The sequence below is a fragment of the Heloderma suspectum genome, chromosome 11 (genome assembly GCF_057233095.1).
Source record: "Heloderma suspectum isolate Gila_16-S chromosome 11, 16-S_ref, whole genome shotgun sequence".
Lineage (NCBI taxonomy): Eukaryota > Metazoa > Chordata > Lepidosauria > Squamata > Helodermatidae > Heloderma > Heloderma suspectum.
In genome coordinates, this window is record NC_139468.1 from 2,401,034 (window position 1) to 2,425,762 (window position 24,729).

General features: G+C 57.0%; 1 protein-coding gene across 9 annotated transcripts in view; it reads right to left on the reverse strand.

Moving 5' to 3' along the window:
- Window positions 1-13,339, reverse strand: part of LOC146336891 (retinal dehydrogenase 2) — a 42,369-nt gene extending 29,030 nt beyond the window's left edge. For 2 of the 9 annotated variants that reach the window (XR_014785295.1, XM_084816587.1), the window contains exons 1-3: window positions 12,551-12,765; window positions 11,499-11,639; window positions 7,617-7,746 (exon numbers count right to left, since the gene is read on the reverse strand). Coding sequence is in view for 5 of the 9 variants with exons in the window: in XM_084816587.1 (XP_084672713.1) it covers window positions 7,617-7,746; window positions 11,499-11,573 (205 nt within the window). In the remaining 4 variants the exon portion in view is untranslated. Of the gene's footprint in view, window positions 1-7,616; window positions 7,747-11,498; window positions 11,640-12,550 lie in introns of all 9 variants that reach the window. The other 7 variants (XR_014785298.1, XR_014785296.1, XR_014785294.1 and 4 more) reach the window with 7 other exon arrangements.
- Window positions 13,340-24,729: the final 11,390 nt, after the last annotated feature.

Here is a 24,729-nt window from a genome sequence, read left to right on the forward strand (position 1 = left end):
TGCGTAAAATTCTGTGAATGAAGCAGGATGGTGGTGGGATACTCTCGCTTTCAGGATTCTATGGAGCCTCCCATCACAATGTAACGAGAGTCGTGCACATCAGGCCACAGGCCTATCTAATCCAGTCACCGGCTTCCCACAGGGGCCAACTGGATGCCCCGATGGGAAGCCCCTAGGCAGTGGCAGGGGGCAAGGGCTCCCTGCCACTCATGCTCCCCAGCAACTGGCGCCAAGGGGCAGGCTGCCACTGGCCCTCCTGCAGGTGGCACAGAGCCATCAGGACGAGCAGCCATGGACCACGCATGATCTGTCGCATCCCCATTTAATGCTATGCAGGGCCAAACAAGACAAGGCCGTGTGGACTGTCCATCTCTGTACATTTTGGTAAATACAGGCTGCGGGGGGGGGGGGGGATGTTATTCACTGAAAAAAATGGGGGTGGGGATAACACCCTTTCCCAGCACATTCCCCCACTCCCCCGTCTCCCAGGATCTGATCATGAATCTCCAGTTTGGCCCTGTTTCCCACAGCTGAAAGCGCTTCTCTTGCCTGCCTGCAGCACACGGCTGACTCATTTACCCTGCAGCAGTCTGTCCTGTCCTGGCTACGGAAAAAGTTTTTTGTTAGTTTTTTGTTAGTAAATTAACCGTAACAGTTTCCTTTTCTTCCAAACAAAAAAGAACTTCTGGAAGTTTAACAGAATGTTTAATCTCAGAATGGATCTGGCTGCACTTACCAAAGAGCTGTCAAACTCAGCAGCACAAGAAAGCATAAAGGGCCCCCAAGCTGGATCAGGACCACTGCATGTGGGTAGGGGAGGTTTAAACCTTCCCTCCCAGCTGCTTGTTTCCCAAAATCCCACCCCATCCCTCTCATGCAGGGACTACAAAGAAGAAGACGCCTCCATTGGATCAGGACCCCATGTGCTTACTGTGAGTAAAAACAAAAACAAAGAGTGGCATGCTACATATTTAAAGTATTGTGCAGTTTGACCCTAAGCTAGCAGTTGTCAGTGCTTTATTCTTCCAACTGCAAAAGGGTTGCTTTTAGAGTGTGCAGGAGTAAACACAGCCACCCTCAGAGGAAAAACCCTCCCACCCGCAGAATAAACACGGCCACCCCCAGAGGAATCAGCCTGTGATGTTTCTGGACGACTCATTGATCTGGATACGCCTCAGGACCAGAAGCAGTTAACACATGCAGAGATGCAACAGGCAGACTCCTCCTCCTTAGAGGGCAGTTCACCCTTCTCCATCAGGGTAAATAAGTGACTGCCTTGCACCCAATGGAGAATCATGTCCGCCAGCAAAGACTGCCTGGAGGGAGGCAAAGACAACAGTACTCGCCTCATGCAGAGCTGCAGCGGGCAGCCTCCTGCCTGTTTGGCTGCCTCCCATTCTTTCATCCATTCATTTCTCGCAGCAGGGAGCACCTCTCTTGGGGCTTCTGGGAACCTGCAGCATTTCCTACTGGCTTTGGATGGACCACCAAGGTCTTTGCATCACCGCACAGCCAACATGGCAAGGGGTTCTGGCCTTGGTGAGGCCTCGGCACAAACATCTGGCTATGATAAATGGATGCATCCCCAAAGCATCCTGGTTTCTAAACACAGGTTTCAACTTGACTTTGATTAGAAACAAGCCCTTCTCTGGCTTGCTGAATTTCTCCACCCTGTTCTGTCTGGTCTGCACAAAGATGGGCGGGCGGGCGGGCGGGGGAGAAAAGAGCAGCACAAGTCCCAGACTGACCAGCTGGGATATGCTCTTGCAAGTAGTGATGTTTTCAAGACACTCCAAGGAGCCTAATAAAGATAGGCCAGTTATCAGCGAAGGGGGAGAAGAGAAAGGAAGTGGCGATCCAGATAAGGGAAGCAGTTCCACGAAAGAGGAGAAGGAGAGAAAGCGGGGGGGGGGGGGCTGGCTAATTAGTAAAAGGCACAGACAAGAGAAAAAGAAAACAGAACCTTTTACAGGGAGGCTGGCCACACACACCCCATCGCCCATTCTGCAACTGGGAAGCCCTAATTCTGCTCAAACCAGAGGGGTCATCCCCACCACATCCACTTAGCTTGCACATTAGGATCAGGATCTGAGCCCTGGGTGCATGCAGCCAATTCGGTGGATGGGAATTGGGAAACTCAAGCCTGCTCATCCGACTTGAAATCATGAGAAATAGTCCTTCAGGGATTGTTTTCACTTCCTTTCCTGTCTCCAAGACGATAGGAAAGGTGGTCAGCATCTTGGTCACGTTATTTTTTGTAATCTTGAGAGCTGAAAACATTTTCCCCCAAAAAGAAGGAAGCTCAAATTTTAAAGATGTCAACAGGAAGGATCAGGCCTGCAAAAACAGAAGACCCCTGAAAAGATGGAGGTGTTCCTTTGGAAAGGTCACTGCAAGACCTCTCTTGCGCAGTCCCCACCTGAACTGCGCTGGAGCCCTGGTCCCTCGAGTCCAACACCAGCTCCTCTGTTGGGACAGCTGCTCCCCGAGGCCTCAGTCGGGCGGGGGGGAGGACTTCCCCAGCCTGCCCAGCAAAGGTCATTTGCACTGAAGATGCTACCAGGGATGGAATCCAGGGATGGAATCCTGTGTGCCTGCCAGCCAGCTACAACAGGCCCTCCCAGCCGCGTCCAGTTCAGAGGGGCTTGCCCCAGAGAAGGGGGGGGGGGTTGGACTGTGCCCCTTGGTCAGATCTGCCTGCCTCCCCCTCTGCCACCAAACCTACATGTCTCCCAGCCTCAGATGAGGACTGTTGCTGCTCAGCGCTCAACGTTCAGCAGCCAGGTGGTGAGAGCTAAAACCAAACCCAGGAAGCAGCTGCATGTTCAGCCAAGCCAGAGTATCGGATGACGAGCTCCAGTCTTGGCTAGACATAGGGTTAGAGCAGGGAGGGAGACCTCGGAAGCGGCCTTCTGCTTGCTCAGACCACTTGTCTGCCTAGCCAGTATCCAACTCGCGGCGGGGGCTCTCCAGCAGAGCTCCATCCCATCAGCAGTTCTCCAGCAGAGGTCTTTGCTACCTTAACTCCTTGTAAGTGGAGATGCTGAGGGTTCAAAGGAAGGGCTGTAGCAGAGCGGTGGAGCCCCTGTTTGGCATGCGGAAGGTCCCTGGTTCAATGCCCGGCAGCATCTCCAAGTAGGGCTGGAAAAGCCCCTTCCTGGAACCCTTTGCCGGTTAGTGCTGACAATACTGGGCTAGATAGACCAACGGCCTAAGGCAGCTTCCAATGTTCTATGATCCTGGGACTCTAAAGCAGGCACGTGACCACTGAGCTCTGTCCCCTCTCCAAAGAGCCTGACCACAGAAGAGACTTTGGGTTTGTGGCGGAGAGCTCGATGGAACCATCAAAATCGAAACGCCCCGTCCATAAAATGCTTGGGAGAAAAGGAGGGTTTTGGCCTGGCGCCCGAGAGGACTGGCACCGTGGGCGGAGGTCTTCGGGGTGGGGCGCCGTAAGCAGGTGCCGCCCCCGAGAAGGCCCCCCCTCTTGTAGCCGCCAACCCAGCTTCCTCCTGCGGGCCACCCCGGGAGGAGGGCCTCAGAAGGTGAACAGAGGGTCCGAGCAGCTGCGGGCGGGAGGAGGCCCTGCGCCCAGGCTGCATCGGGCAGTAGAGGCCGACACCCTGCTGGGCTTGTGGCGGAGAGCTCGATGGAACCTCGACCCCTGGGTGGCGGCTGCGGAAAAGGCAAATGCCATGTTGGGCCTGGTTAGGGAAGGAGCCGAGCACAACACAGCCAAGCCCGTGCTGCCCGTATGCACATATCTGGCACAGCCATGCTTGGAACGCTGCCTGCAGTTCTGGTCACCGCACCTGAAAAGGGATACTGCGGAGCTGGCGAAGGTGCAGAACGGGGCGACTACGAGGACCGAGGGGCTGGAGCTCCCCTGCGAGGGAAGGTTAGGATGCCTGGGACGGTTTACCTTAGAAAAAAGGCAAGTGAGGGGATAACATCTCTCATAATAATAGAACCCAACGGGGTCCCCCCATGAAGCTGATTGGTGGGAGATTCAGGACAGACAAAAGGAAGTCCTTCTTCACACAGCGCAGAGTTGAACTATGGCCACCAATCTGGATGGCTTTGAAAGGGGGTTGGACAAATTCCTGGAGAAGACAGTCGATGGCTACTAGCCCTGAGGGCTCTCTGCTACCTCCAGGATCAGACTCAGGATGCCTGGGGAACATGGGCGGGAGAGCACAGCTGCACTTGTGTCCTTCTTATGGGCTTCCCATGGGCAGCTGGTTGGCCCCTGTGGGAACAGAAAGCTGCACTAGATGGACCCTTGGCCTGATCCAGCATTAGGGCCCTTCTGATGTTCCTATCTAAGTTGCTGGTCCTGCAGCCAGTTAACCAATCCACCAGTGCACTGGTGTTTTCTGGGGCTTCTCTCACCACAGAATGACCTCTAGTGACCTCCTTTTAGTCAGCCTGTTAATATTTCCACCTCATTTGCACGGCTGGCTTCACAAGATTTGGATCATGGCCACACACCACCTTTCATCATTACCACGCCGCTTTACACCTGAGGAATGGAGAGCCAAACTCTGAATTGGGCCCCCCACTCCCAAGTCAGGCGAGCGCCAATTCATGTGATCAGACGGGAGCCGCAGGGCCTCCCCTTCTTGCCCAGATGCCACGACCTCCAGACTGCAGCTGGACTCCTAGAGAGATGCCCCTTCTTCCAGCCTTCGGCCTTGGCAATTAACGTGGGAGCTCACAGACACATTTATTAGACAACCTCCTGCCCTTTTCGGTGAAGGCTTTATGCAGAGGACGGAGATTGAAGCCAGCAGAGAGCCACATCCACGCCTGTCCTGCCCACCTGATGGGCACCATAAAACCAGCGTTTGTGACGCTACAGTACCCACGTTGGACAAAAACAGCCCGCTTTGCCTAAACGCTGGTCTCTCTGGAGCCAGGAGCCGCTGCCCTGGGCGGGGAAGCTGAGCAGGCAGCGCTGAAAGTGTGGCTTGTTTCCAGACAAGCCCCGGAAGCCCAGGGCCAAGGAAACGACCCCACTCTGACACGGCGCACAGAAGCACCGGTGCCCCCGGCAGTCCACAGTCGGATGCTCTTTGGCTGTCACATGGGCTCAACAGGAGGCAGCTACAGGAGCCGTCCAGCAGGGCTGGGGAGCCTCCTTCGAGCCGAGGGCCAAGTCCAGCTTGGGAGCAGCTCTCGCCCAGCGGTGGGAAAGTGGGGGCAAATGCCAAAAGCAGGCACATATTTGAACATAAAGCCCTTTCTGGCAGTAACTCAGCCTTAGGAGAGGCACTTCAACTGTGGACTGGGGAAAGCAGTGCAAACGCTGGAGAGCCACCAAATGATGAGTGGCAAGGGAAGGGGCCATGGTCCCTGGGAGACCCCCGAGGGCCAGACTGGAAATCCAGGAGGGCCGGATTTGGCTTGTGGGCTGGGGGTTGCCCCTCTGTCATAGAGAAAGGCCCAGGCCAAAGGGGCCAGAATTACAGAGGGGGGGTCCCTCAGCAAGGCATGCCCACCCTCGCCCTTTAAAAGCCCCTCCAGTGGGAAGCCTGGCCAGGTCAGGCGCTGCCTCCTCTGAACTCAGCCCAGTGGCCCACCTCGCTGAGCATTTCTGGGACCAGCCTGGCTGGCCCAGTGGTGCTGGCGACGGGATGGGGCCCTTGCTCTGCTGCCGAGCTCGGGGCCCTCTCCGAGCAAAGCAGCAGCTGCCCGAGGCTCTGTCCACGCCCAGGCTCAGCTCCAGGACCCGACCTGTGGTGCCACGAAGTGCCTCGGGCTCTCTAGCCAGCTGATGGGGCTGGGGGCTGGCAGGACAGAGACAGGGGCTTTCGAGGAGGTAGAAGCCCTGGGACCTTTCTTTTGAGAGAAATGTCCTCACAGGGAGGCCTTGGGGGGGCGCTTCCCCCGGCTCTCTGCACTCAGGTCGGCAATGCAAGATGTGCCGGGCTCCAGCCATGCCCAGCCCTGGGTCCCCGTGGGGAAGAAAGGGGCTGCCCTGGTGGCCTGCTTGAAGCCACACCCCCAGGACAACTTGGAAGCCCTGAAGGTATGGGCAGGCACTCTGCACATGCTCAGTGGGAATCTCCTCTTATTTCACTCCCTTCAGAGTCACACCTCAGCTTTGCAGAGGGGGCGGAGAGGATCGCCTGCCTGCGACCCAGGCTGGTCTGGAAATGCCCAGCTATGGGGCGCCCATGCAACAGCCTGGCCCGGGATGTCTCCTGTGCTGCCTGGGCGTCATGGGGGCTGAACCAGCGGCGCGCCTCGAGAGCTCTCGCTGAAACTGGGCGGATCCACCCCCCACGGACACTGGAGCCGCCAGCACCCACGGGCTTGGCTTGTGCCGCCGTCCGAGGCGAAGCGGCCCGCCTCTCCCCCAGCTTGCTCGCTCGCGCACTCTTTGCCCCCCACCCCCACAGGGCCAGCTGCCCCACAGGCCTCCCAAATCAACTAAATGAGTGGCTGGAGTTACCCTGGGAGCCCGTGTCACGATTCCCAGGCAGGCCTTGGTCCTCCTCCGCTTTGCATGCAATATTAATCCATCGCTCAGTGTTGCAGAGGGGAAGGAAAGACATCGCTCTGGTTGGGGGGACAACAGAACCTCCGGATAGATGTAAGATCCCCCCCGACAAGAGCCCCCGCTGTGAAACAAGCTCCCCTGCCTCCATGCAAGGAACAGGAAAGTGGGAGGCAGCTTGGCATTTCAGGAGACGCATTCTCCCGAAGGCCAGCCCACATCCTCCTCTTTGCTGCAGGGATGTAAGCAAAAGCCAGCCCGTGCGTCCGCCAGCCGCTCCTTGAATCGACGCAAATGGAGAGAGGCGCACAGGGACTCAGAACATGAAAGGGCCTAATTCAGCTCCAGGACAGTGCTTGGAGCCTTGGACAACTACGTTCTCCCAGGCATCATCTGAGCCAGCTGCAGCCTCTTGGACCTCTGCCGCAACGCTCATGTCCATGGACCCTGTGGGGTCGCATCACCGTTGAGAGGCCTGGGAGAGGGGCAGCATTCCGAGGCCTGCCCTCACCCAATTCTGCATGCCATCACCAGAAAGGGCGGAGCGGGGACTGGAAATGGTCATGATGGGTTCTTTTGGACCCCATCCCCTAGGACGCAGCAGTTGACGTGAAGTGCAGGCCCTCATCATGACAGTGCCCATCGCCACACCCCCAAGCAGAGTCCAAGCTCGCAGACAGCTGTGTTTATCCGTAGCAACAAGCCAGTCCTAGCGGTTTTCATCTGCCAGGAGCAGGTCTTTGTAAAGAGAACAGGTCTTAATTGCCCCTTCAAGCCCAACCACCGCAAATTACTTTGTGTTGCAAGAAAGAGCAATATGTAATTGCTGGGAAAATACACCCCCCACCCTCGCTACTGTGAGGACTGCGGCTCAGCTCAGAGGGAACAGGGAAGCCTGAGGGGGGTGGCGGGGCAGAGGGCGACAGACACCCTGCTAAGAAAACCGTGCCAGTGCAGCATCCCTGCATACCCCAGCTCTGCTACACCACTGCTCTGAGCAGGGAGGTTCAGAAAGCTGCTGCGGCTGATGGCCACAGCTCTGCCCATGGACTCCTTTGAACCCCAGCAAATCCAGGCAGGACACAGAGCGGCTGCTTCAAAGGCGTCGGCTTACCCACAGGAATGGTTGTCCCATGAATCTTGTCTGCCCAGCCAGCGTAATACTGCAAGGTCTTGATGACGCCCTGAAGGTCAACGTAGAAGGCCTGCAGGAAGGGCTTCCCACTGTTCAGCGACTCCATGGTCTGGAGGACAAAGCAGACAAAAGGAAACGCATGGAGAGCCCCAGTCCCACAACCATTTTCTAGCTCAAGGCACAGCCCTAGAAATGGCGTTCAGATTTACAGTGGGTGACTTATTGCTCTCGGCACATGACCCAGGGTGCTGGTTTTTGACCTAGAAAGCCCCGAACAAGTTGGGCCGCCCTAAGTCAGGATGTGGCCCTCGGCGTCTGTACTTTCACGAGCTCAGATCAAGCACGACTGCATCCGTGACTGTGCTAGTCACTAGTCCATATGAAAAGGCACAGAGCCGCTCTGGTTGGTGGCTGCTCCCCAGAACAGCAAGAAGCCCTCCAGAGACTCTCCAAGAGCCAGCCTGAGCAAAGGCCGGCTTCACTGGTCTTGTGTGGTGTAGAGCTAGAGTGTTGGACTGGGGAGACCCGGGTTCTAGTCCCCACTCAGCCATGAAGCTCATTGGGTGACTGTGGGCCAGTCAGTCACTGACTCTCAGCCTAACCTACCTCACAGGGTTGTTGTGAGGATAAAATGGAGAGGAGGAGGAGGAAGATCATGTCTGCCATTTGCAATCCTTGGAGTAAAGGCAGGACATAAATGAAACAAACTAACTGCTCAAGCAACCCTGGTGGGTAGGTAGGTAGGTAGGTAGGTGGTAGGTAATATTTTTAGGGGTGCCACGGAAGCAGCACATGATCAGAGTGGCGCAATGACCTCAAATCCCTTCTGATGTCACAGTTGCAACCTCAGCATCCCGTGAGGTGTTGCGAGGGATCCTGGCAACTTGATCAGGCGGCACTGCTGCAGGGGGAGGAAGCCTGTTCACCTTCTGGAAGCAACGGGTGTGTCCAGGAAGCAGCTGCCCACGTCCCGTGCGAAAACGGGCAGCACAGTCTGCTCCCCAGAGAAGGGGCCATTCCCAGCAGAATGCCCAGAGACGTGCCAGACGGACACTCCCTGCACGAGCCCCACGAAAGGCTGCCTGTTCACCTCCAGGGGGCTTCCCAGAAGACCCACGTGGCCCACGGACCCACCTGTCCCAGCCCCCACTTCTGAGGGGGCTGCGTTGCCTCCTCTCAGTGCGTTCCCCCAGCCACGGTGCCTAGCTCAGCCAGACCCAAGGGAAGCTCCTGTTATCAGGTGCCAAGGCGAAGCTCTCCCAGCGCCCAACTCTGCGGATGGCAGCAGCCGAGAAGACGTGCTTCAGAGCCTGTCCCCAACGACCTGCCTCCCTAAAGAGGGGAGTGGGCATGTCCCTCTGGAGAGATCTGAAGCCCGTCCTCCAGGACTCTTGCCTGCCGTGGCTGCCAAGGACCCCTGCGGAGGGCTGAGATATCTCCAGCGCCCAGCCAGTTTATTTACTGCCACCAAATAAACCAGCTCTTCTCCAGCAAGGCTGCGAGTCCTAACTAAACAGCTGCAGGCCCTTCTTTAAGGGGATATTCCCATTCTAAAAAAAAAAAAAAAAAGGAAAGATCCTAAAGATCCTCTTAAGGAGCCCCATGAAATTTCCACCGAGTTCATTTAAATCACTTTTAAGAGGCACCATTATCTGCCCACGATAGCTCCAAGCAGGGGCAAATGCATCCGTGAAAGCGGGGATCACACGCAAATGGCTGTGAGCCATAAATCCAATTGATATACAGAACAGCCACAGCCATATTTTCTCCCCTGCTGCAGTTGGTCAATGGCGCCGCATGTGGCAGGCTCCGTTCAATAAAGAATTTGGCTCGGGTACCGCAAATCCGACAACAGGCGGAGAGCTGACTTGATTTGCGGGGCCCTTCCCTTCTCCCCTTGGCGATTTTGCAGCATGCGCTGGTGGTAAGAAGATTTAAGTGTTGACAAAGCTGGAATTAAGATGTTTGCCGGCTTAGTTCAAAGCATTTGACATGTGGGAAATAACATTACGAGTGCCACCATGTCAGGGCCGACCACATGCGCTCCTCTGCATCGCGCCTGAACTGTGCAGCTCAGCATTCTGTTTGGCACGCTGGGGGGGGGGGGGACCGAAGCTGTTTTGTTCAGGTCCGAAAATTATCATCATTTTAGCTGTGTGGTCAGCAACCTCCAGCCCTCGCCCTGCAGGTGACCCTCTGAGCTCCACCCCTTTTGCACCCAACCCACCAAGACACCGCACACAGAATCATAGAATCATAGAATAGTAGGGTTGGAAGGGGCCTACTAGGCCATCGAGTCCAACCCCCTGCTCAATGCAGGAATCCAAGTCACAGAAGCCCCAATGAAAGGAGAAAAAGTCGGGCAAGAGCATGAACGTGCAGCCGTGCACACGGGAGATTCAAAGGCTCCGTGGCCTCAACCACTCCGTCCCAGTTAGCTCCTTCAGCCACTTCCCATGAGGCCCCTGCTCTGAGTCTGAGGCCCCTGGCCCTCTTGCCTGGTGAATGCATGCCATGGAGCTGACACCTGCGGGCCAAAGGCCCGGCCCCTCCCCATCAGGGGCCTTCCCCCAGTGCCCCAAAGCATCCCCAGCATGTGCTGAAGGCAGCCTCTTAGCACAGGGCAGCTAAGTCCAGTGGCAGGCCAGCCAGGCGGAGAGGCATGCAGAGCTGCTGCCCACGGCCACAGAAGCTGCTTCCCACAAAGCTCTACCCCCTTGGCCATCCCAGCCGGGCCGGAGGTGAGGCCAGCGAGGCGGTCAGAGCCGAACACTCGGCACGTGGCTTTCGTCGATGTTCACGCTCCTCTTTTCAGAGCTAGGGTTCCTTGCAGCCAGCCCTCGGTACAGAACTGCTCCCGACCAGCTTCCTGCTTCGGGGCACAGTAGGCAACTCCGAGTCTCTTCAGGCTCACCTGAGCACCTGCCACAGAAAGAGGCTTGTGCCACGCACCCCTAGTGCAGTAGCTCCTCCCGGATACCGGCCTGGGCCTCACAGCCAGTCTCTGCACTGCGGATGCCGGGGCCTGTCGCTGGAACCCAGGAAGCTGCCTCCCAGAGAGCCAGGGCTCTGCTCCGCCAGGCTCAGCCTCACGTGGCTGGCAGCCACAGCTCCCAGGGCTCCAGTGGGGTGTCTCCCAGCCCTGCCTGCAGATGCGGGGGGGCCCTCGGAGGGCCCTTCCGCATGCCAAGCAGGGGCTCCGCCCCGAGCCACAGCCTCCCCTAACCATCCATCCAGGCCCCCCCCCCCCGGTCTTGTTCTCCGGGGCTGCAGCGGTGCACCCAGGCAGGCTATCTGCTCCAGCCACGCTTCACTGTGCTCCACCACAGGCCGCTTGCCGCCCTGCCTAGCTCCCCCTTCGATATTCCACGTGCACACGCCCACGTGCGCGCTCCTTCATTGGCGCCCCCGCACAAGATCCCACGTGAGGCAGGAGGCAAGGCCGCCCTTCTGCGTGTGGGCGCTGTGCCTGCAGGCCGGTGGGCTGTGGATTCCGGGGCCGGCCGGCCTCTCCAGCAGGGAGACGCATCCACCCTGACGGAGGGCGCCTGGAGAGCCCCCAAGGAATTCCTACCCCCCCCCCGGAAGCGTGCAACCTGCAGTCAGCTCATTGGGTAGAGTAGTCGAATTGGCCAGCTGGAAAAAGGGCCCCGCGGACTGGTCAGCATGTTTTAATCTGAAGCCAATACGGACGATGCAGGCCCTGGCAAGCTGGCGGCGGCAATCGCCACGCGAGGCGGCTTCCCGCCCGGGCGGGCGGCGCCCCACTGGGCCCCGCGCGCGGCTCTGCGCGGCCCCTCCTCGCGGCGGAGGCCCCGCCGGAACGAGGGCCCCGCCGCCGCCCCGCACGGGCCGACTTACCGCCAGGAGCGCGCGGTCCCGGTCCACCAGGTCGGCCAGCTTGTCCAGGAGGCGGCCCCGCTCCGAGGCGTCCATCCTCCGCCACACGGAGCCCAGCGAGAAGGCGAGGCGAGCGGCCCGCACGGCCTTGTCTGTGTCGGGCTGCGGGGAGAGAGACCCTCGGTGAGGACGAGGCGGCACGCCGGCGGCGAGGCGCCTCGGCCCAGGCATCCGGCCCGAGGGCGGCGCGGCGCGGCGGGACTGCCAGGCGGCGGCGCGCGGAAAGCCCGAGGGGACGGGAGCGCCGCGGCCCGTCTCCCCGCGCGGCGCTCCGGAGGCGGCGGCGGGTCTCGGGCGCGGCGTCCCCGGGGGAGCCCGGCGCGAGGCTTGGGGGCCCGCGGACCCCCGCGGCCCTCGCCGTGCGCGCGCACAGGGCAGCACGTGCCGCTCCCTGCGGCTCGACGCCCCGCTCGGCCGCTCTCCTGGCGGCGGGGCGAAGCGGCCCGGCGGGCGGGCCCTGCTGCCCTGGCCATGCTCCTGGCCCATCGGCGGGGCTGGCTTACGCAGGAGACGCTCCCGGCGGGGATCGTGCCCTGCGCTCTGCTCCAGAGGCGGCGGGAGAAGCCGGGCGCGGGCTGGCAGAGGCCGCGGGCAGCGGCGGAGGGCTCCTCCGGCCGCGCGCCCCCCGGCACGGCGGGGGCCCTGAGCGACACCCGTGGCGAGGGGCGCCGCCCGGGCCCCTCCGCACCGCCCCGGGCGGGCCGCCTCCCGGAACCCAGAAGCCGCCGCGTCAGGGGTTCCGCGCAGCGCGGAAGGACACGGGGAGCCGCCTTAGCCATCCGGCCGCTGAGCCCGGGGCCGACTCTTGCCGGTGGTGGGGCTGCGGCCCGCGGGGTTCCCCCGCCGCCGCCAGGCCCGACCGGCGCGCCTCGGGACGCACAGCAGGCGCCCTGGGCCGCGCTCCCCGCAGGACCCCGCGCCGGCCCCGCCAGGGCGCGAGCAACTCTCGCCGCCTCCCCGAGCTCCGGGATGGCGCTGGCCACGGGCAGTGCCTCAGAGGACCCCCCGCTCGCCTGCGGGCGGCGGAGGCCGTGGTGGCGGAGGAGCGGGTGGGCAGCGCCAAGCCCGGCCCGGGCACGGCACCGCGGCGGCCTCTGCGTGGCCCGGACCCGGAGGCCCGGCCATGGCGCGATGCCGGCGGGCGAGGCCCACGTGCGTGGAAATCGCGTCTCGGAGGGGGGAGCTGGGCGGCCTAGAGAAGGCCTGGCCCCCGGGGCCGGACTCACCCGGCCGTGTGGGCAGCGCGGCCCGCCTCCCTCCCTCCCTCCCTCGGGACGCGGGGCCCAGGCGCCTGCTGCCGGGGCTGGGCGGAGCCGGCCGGCCAGGCGCGCGGTGGCCCCCTTCCGCCTCCCCCGGGGCGCCTCGGGCGCCGACCTGTGTCACGCGCCGCTTTCACTTCGAGGCGCGGCCCGGGGACTTGCACGCACGCGTGCCTCGCTCCTGCGCGTCGTCGTCCCAGCGCGGCGAGGGCAGATCCGGGGCGCGGGCGGTGGGGCTGCACGTGCTGCCTGGGAGCGCGGGGCCGGCTGGGGCCTTCCCAGCGGACCCCGGGCAGCTGCTGGGAGGATGGGGCCCCTGAGGCCCCGCTGGGGCGCTTCAGAACTGCGGGCGCGAGCTGAGCGTCGGGGCCCGACTGGGCGTGCACGGCCGGCCAGGGCCCCGCGGGAGCGGGAGCCAGAGGGTCGGCGCCGCCGCAGCGCGCGCGCGCGCCCCGCTTTCTCCGCGCCTGGAGCGGCGTGGAGGTGCGGCCCGGCCCCCGCGTCGCGCCCTTGCGGAAGGGCTGCTCCCCGCCGAGCGCGCGCGCGAGGGGCCTTCCTGGAGCGCGTTACCTCGTCGGCTTCTTGCACCTCGCAGATCTGCTCTCCTGTTGCGGGGTTGTACACAGGGAATATTTTCCCGCTCTCTGAATTTTGCCACTCGTTGTTGATAAAGATCTGAAAAGAGGGAAAGGGTTTTTAGAGAGACGACGACATTTTAGACCTGGGTCTGGCTCCTCATCCTTTGCTTGGATCGGAGGTGGAGAGGCCTCGATCCACATTCCCCGTCTCACTCAATGGGGTCCGCAAAGGCAGGACATCCCTGGTGCTGGCGCTCCCCCCCCCCCCAGGGGAGAGCTGCTTGGCTGCCTCCGTGCTTTCTTTCTACAGCCAGGGATTGTTAAATTGATGGTGGTGCTCGCTTCTGTCGCTCGTGTGTTTTTAATCTATCTGTTTTAATGTTAAGTTTTATCTCTGTTTTTAATCTGGAACTGCCACCTTGAGTGCCAGTTTTTGGAGGGTGGGGGGAGGAGAAAAGACGGGCTATACAGCAAGCAAGCACAAACCCCTTATCCAGAAAGGTGCTTCCAGACTCTTGAGCTGTTTCGACAGAATATTTTTTTTAACTCACAGCTGCCAGGCTGGTAATATTGCTGTCACCTTTGCTGTTGTTTTGGCAAAGGTGACAGCAATATTTTTGAGAGCGGCTCTCTATAATCGAGATAATTTAACAATGTGAAAATGCAATGAAATGTATAAAATGCTTATGTATAAAATGCAATAAAGTATATGAAATGTTTACTTTCATACATTACTTCGGGTGTTAATATTGCAGAGAATGTGACTAAGGTTGTTTAGAAATAAATGAAATAAGGCCACAATTCCAACACGCTGCTCACACCTGAGTAAGCCACAGTCACATCTAACTCAGTGGGGCGTGCTTCTGGGTAGAAGTGTGGAGGATTCTGCTGTAAATGAAAGAATGCCAACTCTTCCTTGGGCTTGTGAAGCGCGCTGTCTTCCCTGGTCTCTCGGGATGAGTGGCCTACGGAAAGTGTCTCTCCGCCTGTCTGCCTATTTTCCACATTGTCATTGTTAAGGATAAGTCAGTCAGTTTTAGTTGCAGAGACCGAAGAATGAACAGATTTGCCACTTGTGCCACGGACAGGGCAGCAGGGCTGTGCCACCTCCAGCGGGACCACCAGCTCCTGCAAAATAGCATGAAAGCCTCAATCCATCTGTCACTCCAAATCGGCAGCCCCTTTGCAATGGAAATAGGATTGAAGCCCTTAAGTGGATTGCCTGAAATGGAAATTGGGATTCTCACAGCACAAAGGGAAATCGCCAAACCCCAAATTGTCAAAATTGCACAACGATGCTGAATGGAGGCAGCGCCTGGAGCTCAGTCATCCAAATACTCCATCTCAAAACATAACCCTTTTGTCATGGGAATCATCCAGACAATGTGAAATCGTCCCCAACTTTGCTCCTGTTCAAGGAGAGAGGCAGCTGATTAAGATGGAACAGCCCTGTGCGCAATTCAGAGTGGCCAAGATCCGAGAGGCAGGGCTGGCACAAAACATTCAGTGCCTGTGGTGCCCTCCCCCACGAACACACTAATGAATGTGGGGCACAACCGATTAGGGCGTTTCCTGATGCAGGAGGCAGCACTGAAATACATGGGATGAGTCTTGCACTTGCTGAATGGAATGCTCTTGTGCAGCTCCCCTCTCTTCAAGGGGCCCTGTGCAAGAGAACTTCCTGCCGGACGGAGCCCCCCCAGTCAGGGTTGCCTGCCTGCCTCTCAGACGGCTGCCCTCTGGCCACAACGGAAGCCCCTCCACATTTTTTGAGTAGAAAAACACAGTCCCAGGTTCCGGAGCAAGACAAGATGGTTGTGGCATAAGAATGTCGTTGCAAAGGAGACAGGATTCGTGCCATAAATCAAAGACAGACTGTCGGGACACAAGACAGCAGGGACCCAGAGGCCAGGACCAATATGACAACCATGGACACAAGCCAGCAGGACTGCCTCTCCCCACCCACGCAAGGCCCGGAGGGAGCAGCTGGAGCCGCACCAGCCTGCTCCTGGTTCTCGCGCACGAGGCCTATCCGTGTGTCAGGCCTGGAGCCACGGTGCAGGGATGGGGGACCTCTGGCCAATGGCCCAACGGACCTGCCAGGCCTCCCCGCATGCCCCGCGAGACCCTCCCAGATGCCCCCCCCCGAGGAGGGTGCCATCACACGCCAGTCCTGCTTGGGGGCTTCCTGCAGGCAGCTGGTTGGCTATTGGGAGAACAGGTCGCCGGATGAGGCGGACCCTTGCTCCGATCCCGCATCGGGGCTCATCAGACCTCTGCTTGGGGTCGCCTGGAGTGCTTCAAAATGGTGGTTCCTGAGCCACGACTGAGGGAAAGGCGGGGGCCAAGTGATGCTGGATCCCAACCGAGTGCCGCTTGGAGGCACGCCTTTCCTGACGTGGAGGCGCAGCGGAGGCCTAGGAAGCTCCTTGAGGCGGTGGTTTGCCCAGGCTGAGCCACGCCAAGATAGGGAGGCGGTGCCGAGGGGGCTCACATCTCCCTTCCTCTCCTTCTCCCCCGGACCCCACGCGGTCCAGCGTGTGTGTGGGCGTGGGAGGCGGAGAGCGTGGGCGGCCAGAGCCCTGCCCACTGCTGGCCTGCAGCCCCCAGTGCAAATGCCCCCACCTCTACCGTGGCAGGCCCTGGGCTGGCAAGGGGAGAGGCGTCGAGACAGGGACTCAGCTGGGACGACCCCCCGGCTATGGCCCGGGGGGAGCTGCAGCTGAAGAGCAGCCATCCCAGCCAAGGGGCCCCGCTTGGCCCCCAAGGCCACAGGGAGCCCGGGGGTGCTCCGTGAGCCCTTCGCAGCTGAGTAACACAGACAACGCAGGCCTGAGCCTTGCCCACGCCTGGGTGGACACTTTGGAACCACTAAAAGGTGCCACCGGTTTGCAGAAAATGCGCACTTGCTCATTCACATGTAGAGTGGCAAATTTAGAGATTTTTGTGATCATTTAAATGAAACTGCACTCCACCTCTCCACAGTGAGGATAACGGACTGGGCAACTTGCGTGCCTGCTTCAGTCTGCTGCCCAGATGCTACCTGGTGATGGGCAGCTGTTCTGATGGCTCTTTATCTTTAAGCTGGAATTGGACAGGGCAGAGAACGCCTTCAAGGAGAAGACAGTCCTCTGGCAGCCCTTCAAACAGAGGCCTGTCCTCGGGAAAGAAGGACACGTGGCCACCCTAAGCCTCAGCAGCACACTGCTGAGAGTGACGTTTTGGTGTAGTTCCCAAAAGCTTTTCTAAGATCCATGGATGCAAGGGGCCATCCTAACATCCTGCAGCACGGAGTTCCGATAATGCCATTTGGAGAGTGCTGTTGAAGACGGTCCTGCGGCACTTCTCAGGCCCCACCACTGTGGAGACCTGCCCTGGCCGCAGGACACGGTTTTCCTCTCTGCAGAGCCAGCCACGTCACTGGCTGTGTTCCGGAAGAGCAGCCGCAGTGCGTATCGGCCCGCCACGGTGCGGAGGGAGAAGGAGGCCACAGGAATTGCTACTGTTAATGGTTAACGTTCATTTCTTCCTGTTCCACTTTCTATAAACAAAGCACGGTCTAAGCAAGATCATTACTGTAAACCGAGCGCCTTTAAATTGGCAGTAAAATTGGAGTATTTATTCTCCTGCCCATATAAAGTACCTCGTCCAAACTCTTGGAAAAGTTTCAAGTCTTGAAATCCAGCAGCTGGCGGCTTTACAAGCATAACCTTATGTTTAAATAACTCACTTTCTGAAAGTTTTAGGCGTTTGGTGTCAGGTAGTACCATTCCACCAGCTTCCCTCCCCACCGAGACTCCGATTCTTGGACAATAAATTTGCGTTCGCCGGGGCTTTTTAAGAACTTGTCCAGTTCCAACGGTTGTTGATTAAATGTTTAGAGCCCGTACATTTGATCTGACTTTCATTACGGCCAGTTCGTAAAAACGCCACAGGCCTGGACAAGCGATGACACATTGTGCGAACAAGGAATCCCTGCAAAGCCTCAAATTGGGTTTTCGTTCCCCTCTTTTATTGTGCTCTTATTTATAGCGACCATTGTAGTGGGCAACTTTAAATCAAGGGGAGTATTTGACAGCAAATGTTGCTATCGGTGGATTATATATAACTCATCCCAAAGACCAGATGAAAAAGGGATAACCCCAGGAAAAGAAGGCCTTGCTTCCATGTAAATCATGCTACAAATTGGACAACACCCAGAGAGGGTATTGTTCAACCTCAATTGTGAAGGCTATTCAGCATTTACTATTCCCCTGGAATCAATGTTAATTAAGGCTGACTGCAACCATAAATCAGCCATTGGCTTTTACAACTTAATTTGGCTTTAAGCATATATACATATATATATATATATATATATATATATATATATATATATATATATGTAACTGATTAACCTCATCAGTTTCCCGAGAGTTGCTGAGCTCATTTGTTTTGATTTGAACCACAGAGTTGTATTTTGTGGTTTGCAAAAAGTAGAAAATGGGGGCAGGGGGCTTTACGCCAGCATCATGTGTTAGCTATGTGGCATTGTGAGCAGTTCAGGAATCCGGCTCGGGGCGGGGGGGGGGAGACGGTCCCTGAAACAGAGCCAAATTGGGGGGGGGAGAAACACTTGATGTATCTTGGGAGTAACACAGATGGCACCTAAGCATCTGTTGCTCTTGCCTCCCAGCTAAGAAAGTAGCTGCAGCCTGGAGCGGAACTCACCCCACCCCCTCCCTTAGCATCTGGACTCCAGGGTCTAACTGGGCTCTCAGAAAGGGGCCCAGGGCCATAGAGGGCCCCCCCCCGACACAAATTTTACTGATATTGTTATGGTGGAAATGCCATAACCCACTCAACCCTTCAGGAAAAGAGGGGAGTCACTGGAGGCCCACGTGGCCGCCGTGGCTCGGAGTGCCTTTTACCAGCTTTGGCTGGTTCGCCAGCTACGGCTTCTCCTGGACAGGGACAGCTTGGCCACAGTGGTACAGGCATTAGTAACCTCAAGGCTGGATCAATGCGCATATGTGCGGCTGCCCTTATGGCTGCTCCGGAAGCTGGAGCCAGTGCGAAGGCAGCAGCTGGGCTGTTGTTGGGATCTGCCCCTTTCCAGCATGCAGCTCCTTCGCGGAGGGAACTGCACTGGCTGCCCATTCGCTACCAGGCCAGGTTTAAGGCTTCAGTACTAGTGTACAAAGCCCTAAACAACTGGGGACCAGGGTGCGTGAGAGAGCGCCTTCTCCCTTAGCAGCCTGCCCAATCCCTGAGGCCATCAGAGGGCCTGCTCCTGGTGGATCCACATGGACCCATGGCCAGATGGAAGTCCATCAGGAGAAGAACTCTCCGCGTGGCGGCCCCCTTCCTGAGGAACTCCCTGCCTCCGGAGGTCAGGCAGGCGCCAATATTGTTTGCTTTTGGCACCTCCTGAAGACATCATTATTTCGAAAGCTCTTCCTCAAGTGACCAGCTGCAGTTTAGTAAGTTCAGGATCTGTTTCTTTTAACACGTTTTAATTGCTTTAATATTGTGTGTTATTCTTTTATCTTGTTGTTCGCCACTCTGAAATCTTTGATGTGGAGCGGTATATAAATATAGTAAATACATACATACATACATATCCATATAAGTCACATGCATGGTTCAGTTGCTGGACTGGCTCCGTGAGGTGCATTTCTCAGGATCCCCTGCAAAGCAGCTGAGCACGCTGGGGCCTGGCTCATGGGGAGGGTGCGGCCCCTGTGTTGCTGCCCCACCACAGACCCTGGGATATGGCCTGGCCTCCAGCCTGGGTCCGGCACGTGGGAGGAGCTCTTGCTCCCTTTGCCTGGGGAGGGACGGGATCCTCTCATGGGGCAGGCGCTCCGGCCTTTCTAGGCAATGCAAAGGAAAGGCTGGAGAGGCACAGGGTGCAAAGGTGGCACAAAAGAGGCCTTGCTGCACGGGGCACCCGACGAGCCAGGGGGAGGCGCTCCCAGACTGTCTAGCCCCCCTCTGCATCTGTGCCCCCGTTTCTGCCCTGACTGCTCCGTCTACCCCGCTCCACCCAGCCATGGGCCACAATCAGTCAGCACGCCTGCCCCCCCACCCTGTCCTGAGCATGAGGAGACGGGGCCTGCCGGTGTGCCCGTCCACTCTCCTTTTGTCAGACAGGCAGGCAAAAGCGGGCTGTGCCTGGAGCAGGTGCGGGGTCCCATGGCTGCTCAGACCAGGGAACCAACCGGCGGTTTCATTGGGCTCAAGGAGCAAGTATCACCCGACCAGGCTGCAGTGGCCCTTTACACATCTCCAACAGTAGAGGACATGGTATTTGTATAAAATTTGCATATGCGAATTGATACGTGTAGATGCAGATTAAGAAAGAATGACTGTACCTGAAACAGAAGGGCAGTGCATCTCGCCACGGTGGGGAAGGCGGTGACGAGGGGGCACCTGGTGTGCCTGGCTGCTCGTCTGCTGCCCAGGTGCGAACTGGGGAGGGACAGCATCAAGACCCCCGCTTTCCTGGGCTTTCATGGCTCTTCTTTACCATTAAACTGGACCTGGACTGGACAGCCCCTGAAACAGAGGACTGTCCTCTGTAAAATAGGACACATGGCCACCCCACCGCCTGCCCAGGCCAGGTGCTGTGAAGGACCTCCTTTACTGGTCAGTTTCATCTCCTTGCCCGGAGCTGAGCGGGGGGTGGACCTGGGGGCAATCCTCACTCGCAGCGCTGTCTGGAGGCATTTTGCCGAGTCACAGTTTTGCCCTATGCTACCACTATTTGTTCCTGAACAGCATGAAATAGGGGTGGGGGGGCATGAGTTTCCTGGGATACTGATGCCTTCAGTTTTTAATTTCTTTGTGGCACTGTACTGTGAGCTGCTTTAAACATTTGTTTGGAACACAGCATGTGCATCCTTTAAATCAGTGGCCTTCAACATGTCCAGACCCAAGACCCACCTCTGATTCCCAACCTGCAACATGCGACCCACTTTCGCATTTTCACTTTTTGTCGGGGTGGGGCATTTGGCACCCTGGATCTCTTGATGTGCTAGGTGATGGCCCACTTTGCCTCCCCCTTGAAATGGCCCTGCTCACTTTACCAGCCTTGGCCCCGCCAATGCAGCCCATGACCCGAGAGGAGCTGCTTTAGTTGCAGCTGTGCAAGGGAGGTCCACAGCAAAGCAGCAGTTCTTGCGTGCAAGAGCATGTGCAGACCTCCCCCAGGTCTGTCTGTTTCTCGCCCTGCTGCCTGCAACGTCACCCAGATTTCCCCTGGTCTCACAATACAAATCCAAGTGAAGGAGTTCATCTGCAGGAATGACGTTGTGAAAGCCTGCCGCTAAGCCAGTCTTCAAAGCAAAACTGGGGATGAAGGTATGTCATCCATTTTGTAGCCACAATTGGGGATGTCGGAGGAATCCATCTGGGGGAGAAGCTCGCTGGGCTTCCATCTGCTTAGCCCCTGGACTTTGGCTTGCTTACCTGCAAGCTGGCCTGACTCAATCTGCATCGAGTCAGGCCAGCTCGCAAATTTTCTGTGTGGTTTTATTTACAGTGATAGAAATGTGCACAAATTGCAGGCACTATTTGCATAATTTTCACAAATTGCAGCTATAATCTGCAGCCGTAATTTGTGTAAATTATGCAAATTACGGTCACAAAGCAAATTACAGCTGCAGCTTCTGTAAATTTCTATTGACGACCCCGCCCCCAAGTTCCTGGATTTTGGGGAAAGCTTGGCTCGCCAATGCAAGCCGAGCCGGGTGGGCGGCGGGGATCTGTCAAGCCCCCAAAGGGGCAGATTTTCAAACCACAGAATCCCTAGCCACAAGTAAACCAATGCTCACCCAGGCGTGAGGAAAGAATTGTCCAGTATGCAAAAGGAACAATTTCAGATACAAAAAGATACATTCCAAAAAATACTGTATATTCCAAACTGTGCTTTTGAATATTAACAGTTAAGAAAATATTAAGAAACACCTCCCCCGCCCCCTATTCCCAACACTGGAGTGCTGAATCTGACTTCCCATGTACCATTCTTAACCGGAAGAAATGTCCTCTGATATCCACCCTGAGGACAAGCCTGACTTTGGAGAGGAGAGCCTTAAAAAAAGGACAACATTGAGGATTCCAGCACACGTACTGAGCCTCTTCTTGCTACCATCTCCTCTTAAATGCTGCAATTAAAAATGAAACTGCGATTGGCATCAGCAGACAAATCATCCTGGATGGCAAGCGTGTAACGTGTCCTTCCCTTTCAGGAAATATGTCCTGGAATGAAGGGCAAGCGACTGGGGCAAGCGAATGTACTTCCCTCCTCCTTTGCTACGAGTTTGCGATGATGTCATCAGGCGTCTCCCCTGACCCCCCAGGCATGCCAGCGACGAATTTGGCCCGTGGACAGAAATGAAGGTCGAGCTCTCGGGTCCTTCGAGATGGAATTATTTTCCCATGGATTTAATAAACCACATTCTTGTACTCTTGCAATTCCAGAACGTTTTTTTTCCAGTGCAGGAAGAGGATTTTAACATCCACATAATAACAGGTTCCCATAGGAGGAAAGCATGTTTTTGGATGAATCGGAATTTCCTAGCTCCACTGATTTAGTAGCTGGTTATAGTTTCAGTTCCATCAAAGTGATCCCTTTTTCATATGAGGCTAGTTCCTCCAAGAGATTTCTAGGCCAAACTTGGGAGATTGGGGGCGGGCGGGTGGAATTAAATGCCAAAGATGCTTATGAAAGAATCGCAGCTGTTTGGCCCCAAGCATTTGTCTCATGGCTGGAGGAGCTGAGTACATAGTGGCACCTTTTGGGACAATTCTGAAGGCATGCAAAAAATCTCGCAGCCCCATTTCCCTTGGTAAATGTTTCGTAATGCTGCCGGTTCTAGCAGGCACCTGTGTCTCCGGAAATTTCATATCCTTCATTTCCTCTCTTTGGAGGAAGTTTTCAAGAGTTCCAGCACTGAGAGGGGGAGGCCTTGTTGATCCCAGATGCTTCTGAATTTCTGAGGGCTCCTTTGCTGTCACCCTCATAGCTGTCCTGACAAACACAAACTTTTCTGCTGGGGAGGGGAGATGCATTTCTGAGATCAGCTCAAAATCAACATCTGGCTGGGTGCAGAATCCTCCCCAGTGCAGTTGGCATCCTAGAGGTTGGACAGAGTTTGACTGCAGTCCTTCCACAGGGGACTCTGCAGTCCTTCTGCAGAGGCCAACGCAGATTCTGGCGGAGGTGAGACATTATTGTCTTGCCTCTGACATTATTGTCTCGCCTCTGCCACCCACATCCACACACCCCGAATGCCCAAGGTCAGGCAGGGCCGCAACTTGGAGGTAGAGCACATGCTTTGCACGCAGAAGGCCCCGCGTCAGCCAGGGATCAGAAGACTGAGGCGGGGGGATAATAGCCCTTCTCACATCCCTGAGGGGCTGGCACGTTGAAGAGGGCAAAGCTCTGTTCTCTGCTGCTGGAGGGGGCAGGACTAGGGATGTCCAGGCTTTATAAAATCTGTCCTGTCTGCATTTCACGGATTGTCAGGTGCCTTTCGTTCTGGCATCCGCTCATTGGCAGAATCTGATTTTTCCCAATTTTCTGAAGTTGTGCAACTTTGCATTTGTGCACATTTGCATTTGCGAAAATGCACACACGCACACATCTGCCAAATGCACAAGTCCCCCCCCCCCAAATGTGCATTTTTATGTTTTAGCCTATGGGGGAAATTAGCATTTTTGGCCAGTGTTTTTTAATTGTATGAAATTTTCTATGACTAAATCTGTGTAAAATTCCAGAAAGTAAAAAAACAACTGGCCCACAAGTCCGCACAGTCTTCTGTGGAATCTGCATGCCGGATTCATAGAAATTTTAACTCGTTTGATTCCATTGTGGATTTCTCCAGCATCCCTAGGTGAGACGGGACCGAATGGGCTCATGTTCCGGATGGCAGATGGAAGGTCAGGAGGAACTTCCTGATGGCAAGTGCAGTGCGACAATGGAACCTGTGGCGAAGAGGGTTGGGGGGCTCTCCCTGGCGGAATGTCTTGAAGCAGAGCTTGGGCAGGCAGGAACTGGAGATGCTCTAGCTTGGATTTCCTGCGTGGAGGTTAGGTAGCTTACCAGCCCCTCTTCCCACTACACCATTCTATGGTTCAATTCCTCTAGTTATGCACCCCCCCCAATTGCTGCCTCTGCCATCCTGTGCCCCCCCCCCAATGGCATCCATAGTGGCTACGGAGTGCCCAAACAGCCACATTTAGCTTGTTCGCATTCACCATTTAAAGGTCCTCCGGTGGGAATGGCCCCTGTGCCTGAGGCATGGGGGGGCTGCTGCCTGTCAGAGCCTGACCTGGCTGGACAAGTCATCTGAGCTGCTATCAGGCAACTTTCTCTGCTCAATGTGCCAAGTTCTGCCCCCTTCACACAACTGTCCTCACATGGACCCTCGGTGCTCAACGTCAAACCCAGAACCACCTTCTTCTCCTCCTATGTTTCAGCCCAGCTGGACACATCCTGCTGTGGTCAACCTCTTGCTCCCAGTTACATCAAACCACAATAGACTGACCCACCCCAACACATGGGAGGCCACCCACCCCATCAGCTTCGTGGCTGAGCAGGAATTTTACACCACCACCACCCCGCCTAGGTCTGCGCAATCCCTATGCTTGAAGTCTGGCTAAAGTTAGAGAAGGGGTGGGGAAACTGTGGCCTGCCAGATGTCGCTGGACTCCAGCTCCCATAATCCCTGACCATTGGCCATGCTGGCTGTGGCTGATGGGGCCTGGAGTCCAAGAGCAGATCTCCCACCCCTGGGCGAGGCTGTGGGTCTGTCTAGCCCCCTGCGGACAGCTCAGAGGATCTTTGCCTCCACAAGTGCTGGGACGGACCCTGAATCCTCCTGTATGCAAAGCAGGTACCCCCCACACACACTGGGCCAGAGCCTCTCCGGCTCAAAGCAGAAGCACACAGCTGGATGTTTCGGTGGAGGGTCTTATCCTGCCTTGTCCCAAGTCAGGTCTTTGGCCCACCTAGCCCAGTATTCCCTGCTCCGACAGGCAGCACAGTCTCTGCAGGGGCTCCGGCAGGGAAACGTCCCCTCCCTGCCACCTGCTCCCTGACCCTTTGGAGATGCCGGGGATGAACCGGACTGGAGATGGGTGAGCGAACCGCGTCCCACATCACTAGGATTCTCCAGGCACTGCCTTCCCGCTCGTCTTGTGCCCCATCCCTGTTGCATTTGCGATCGCTGCTTGCGCTGTGCAAATGGGAAAATTGCGCCAATGGAGCAGCCGTCGAGCGTGAAATCTGTGCAGAGTTCCCACAGATTTACGCAACTTGCTTCCACAGATGAAAGCAGGCTGATTCAGGCTGCAGGGGAACTTTGCACA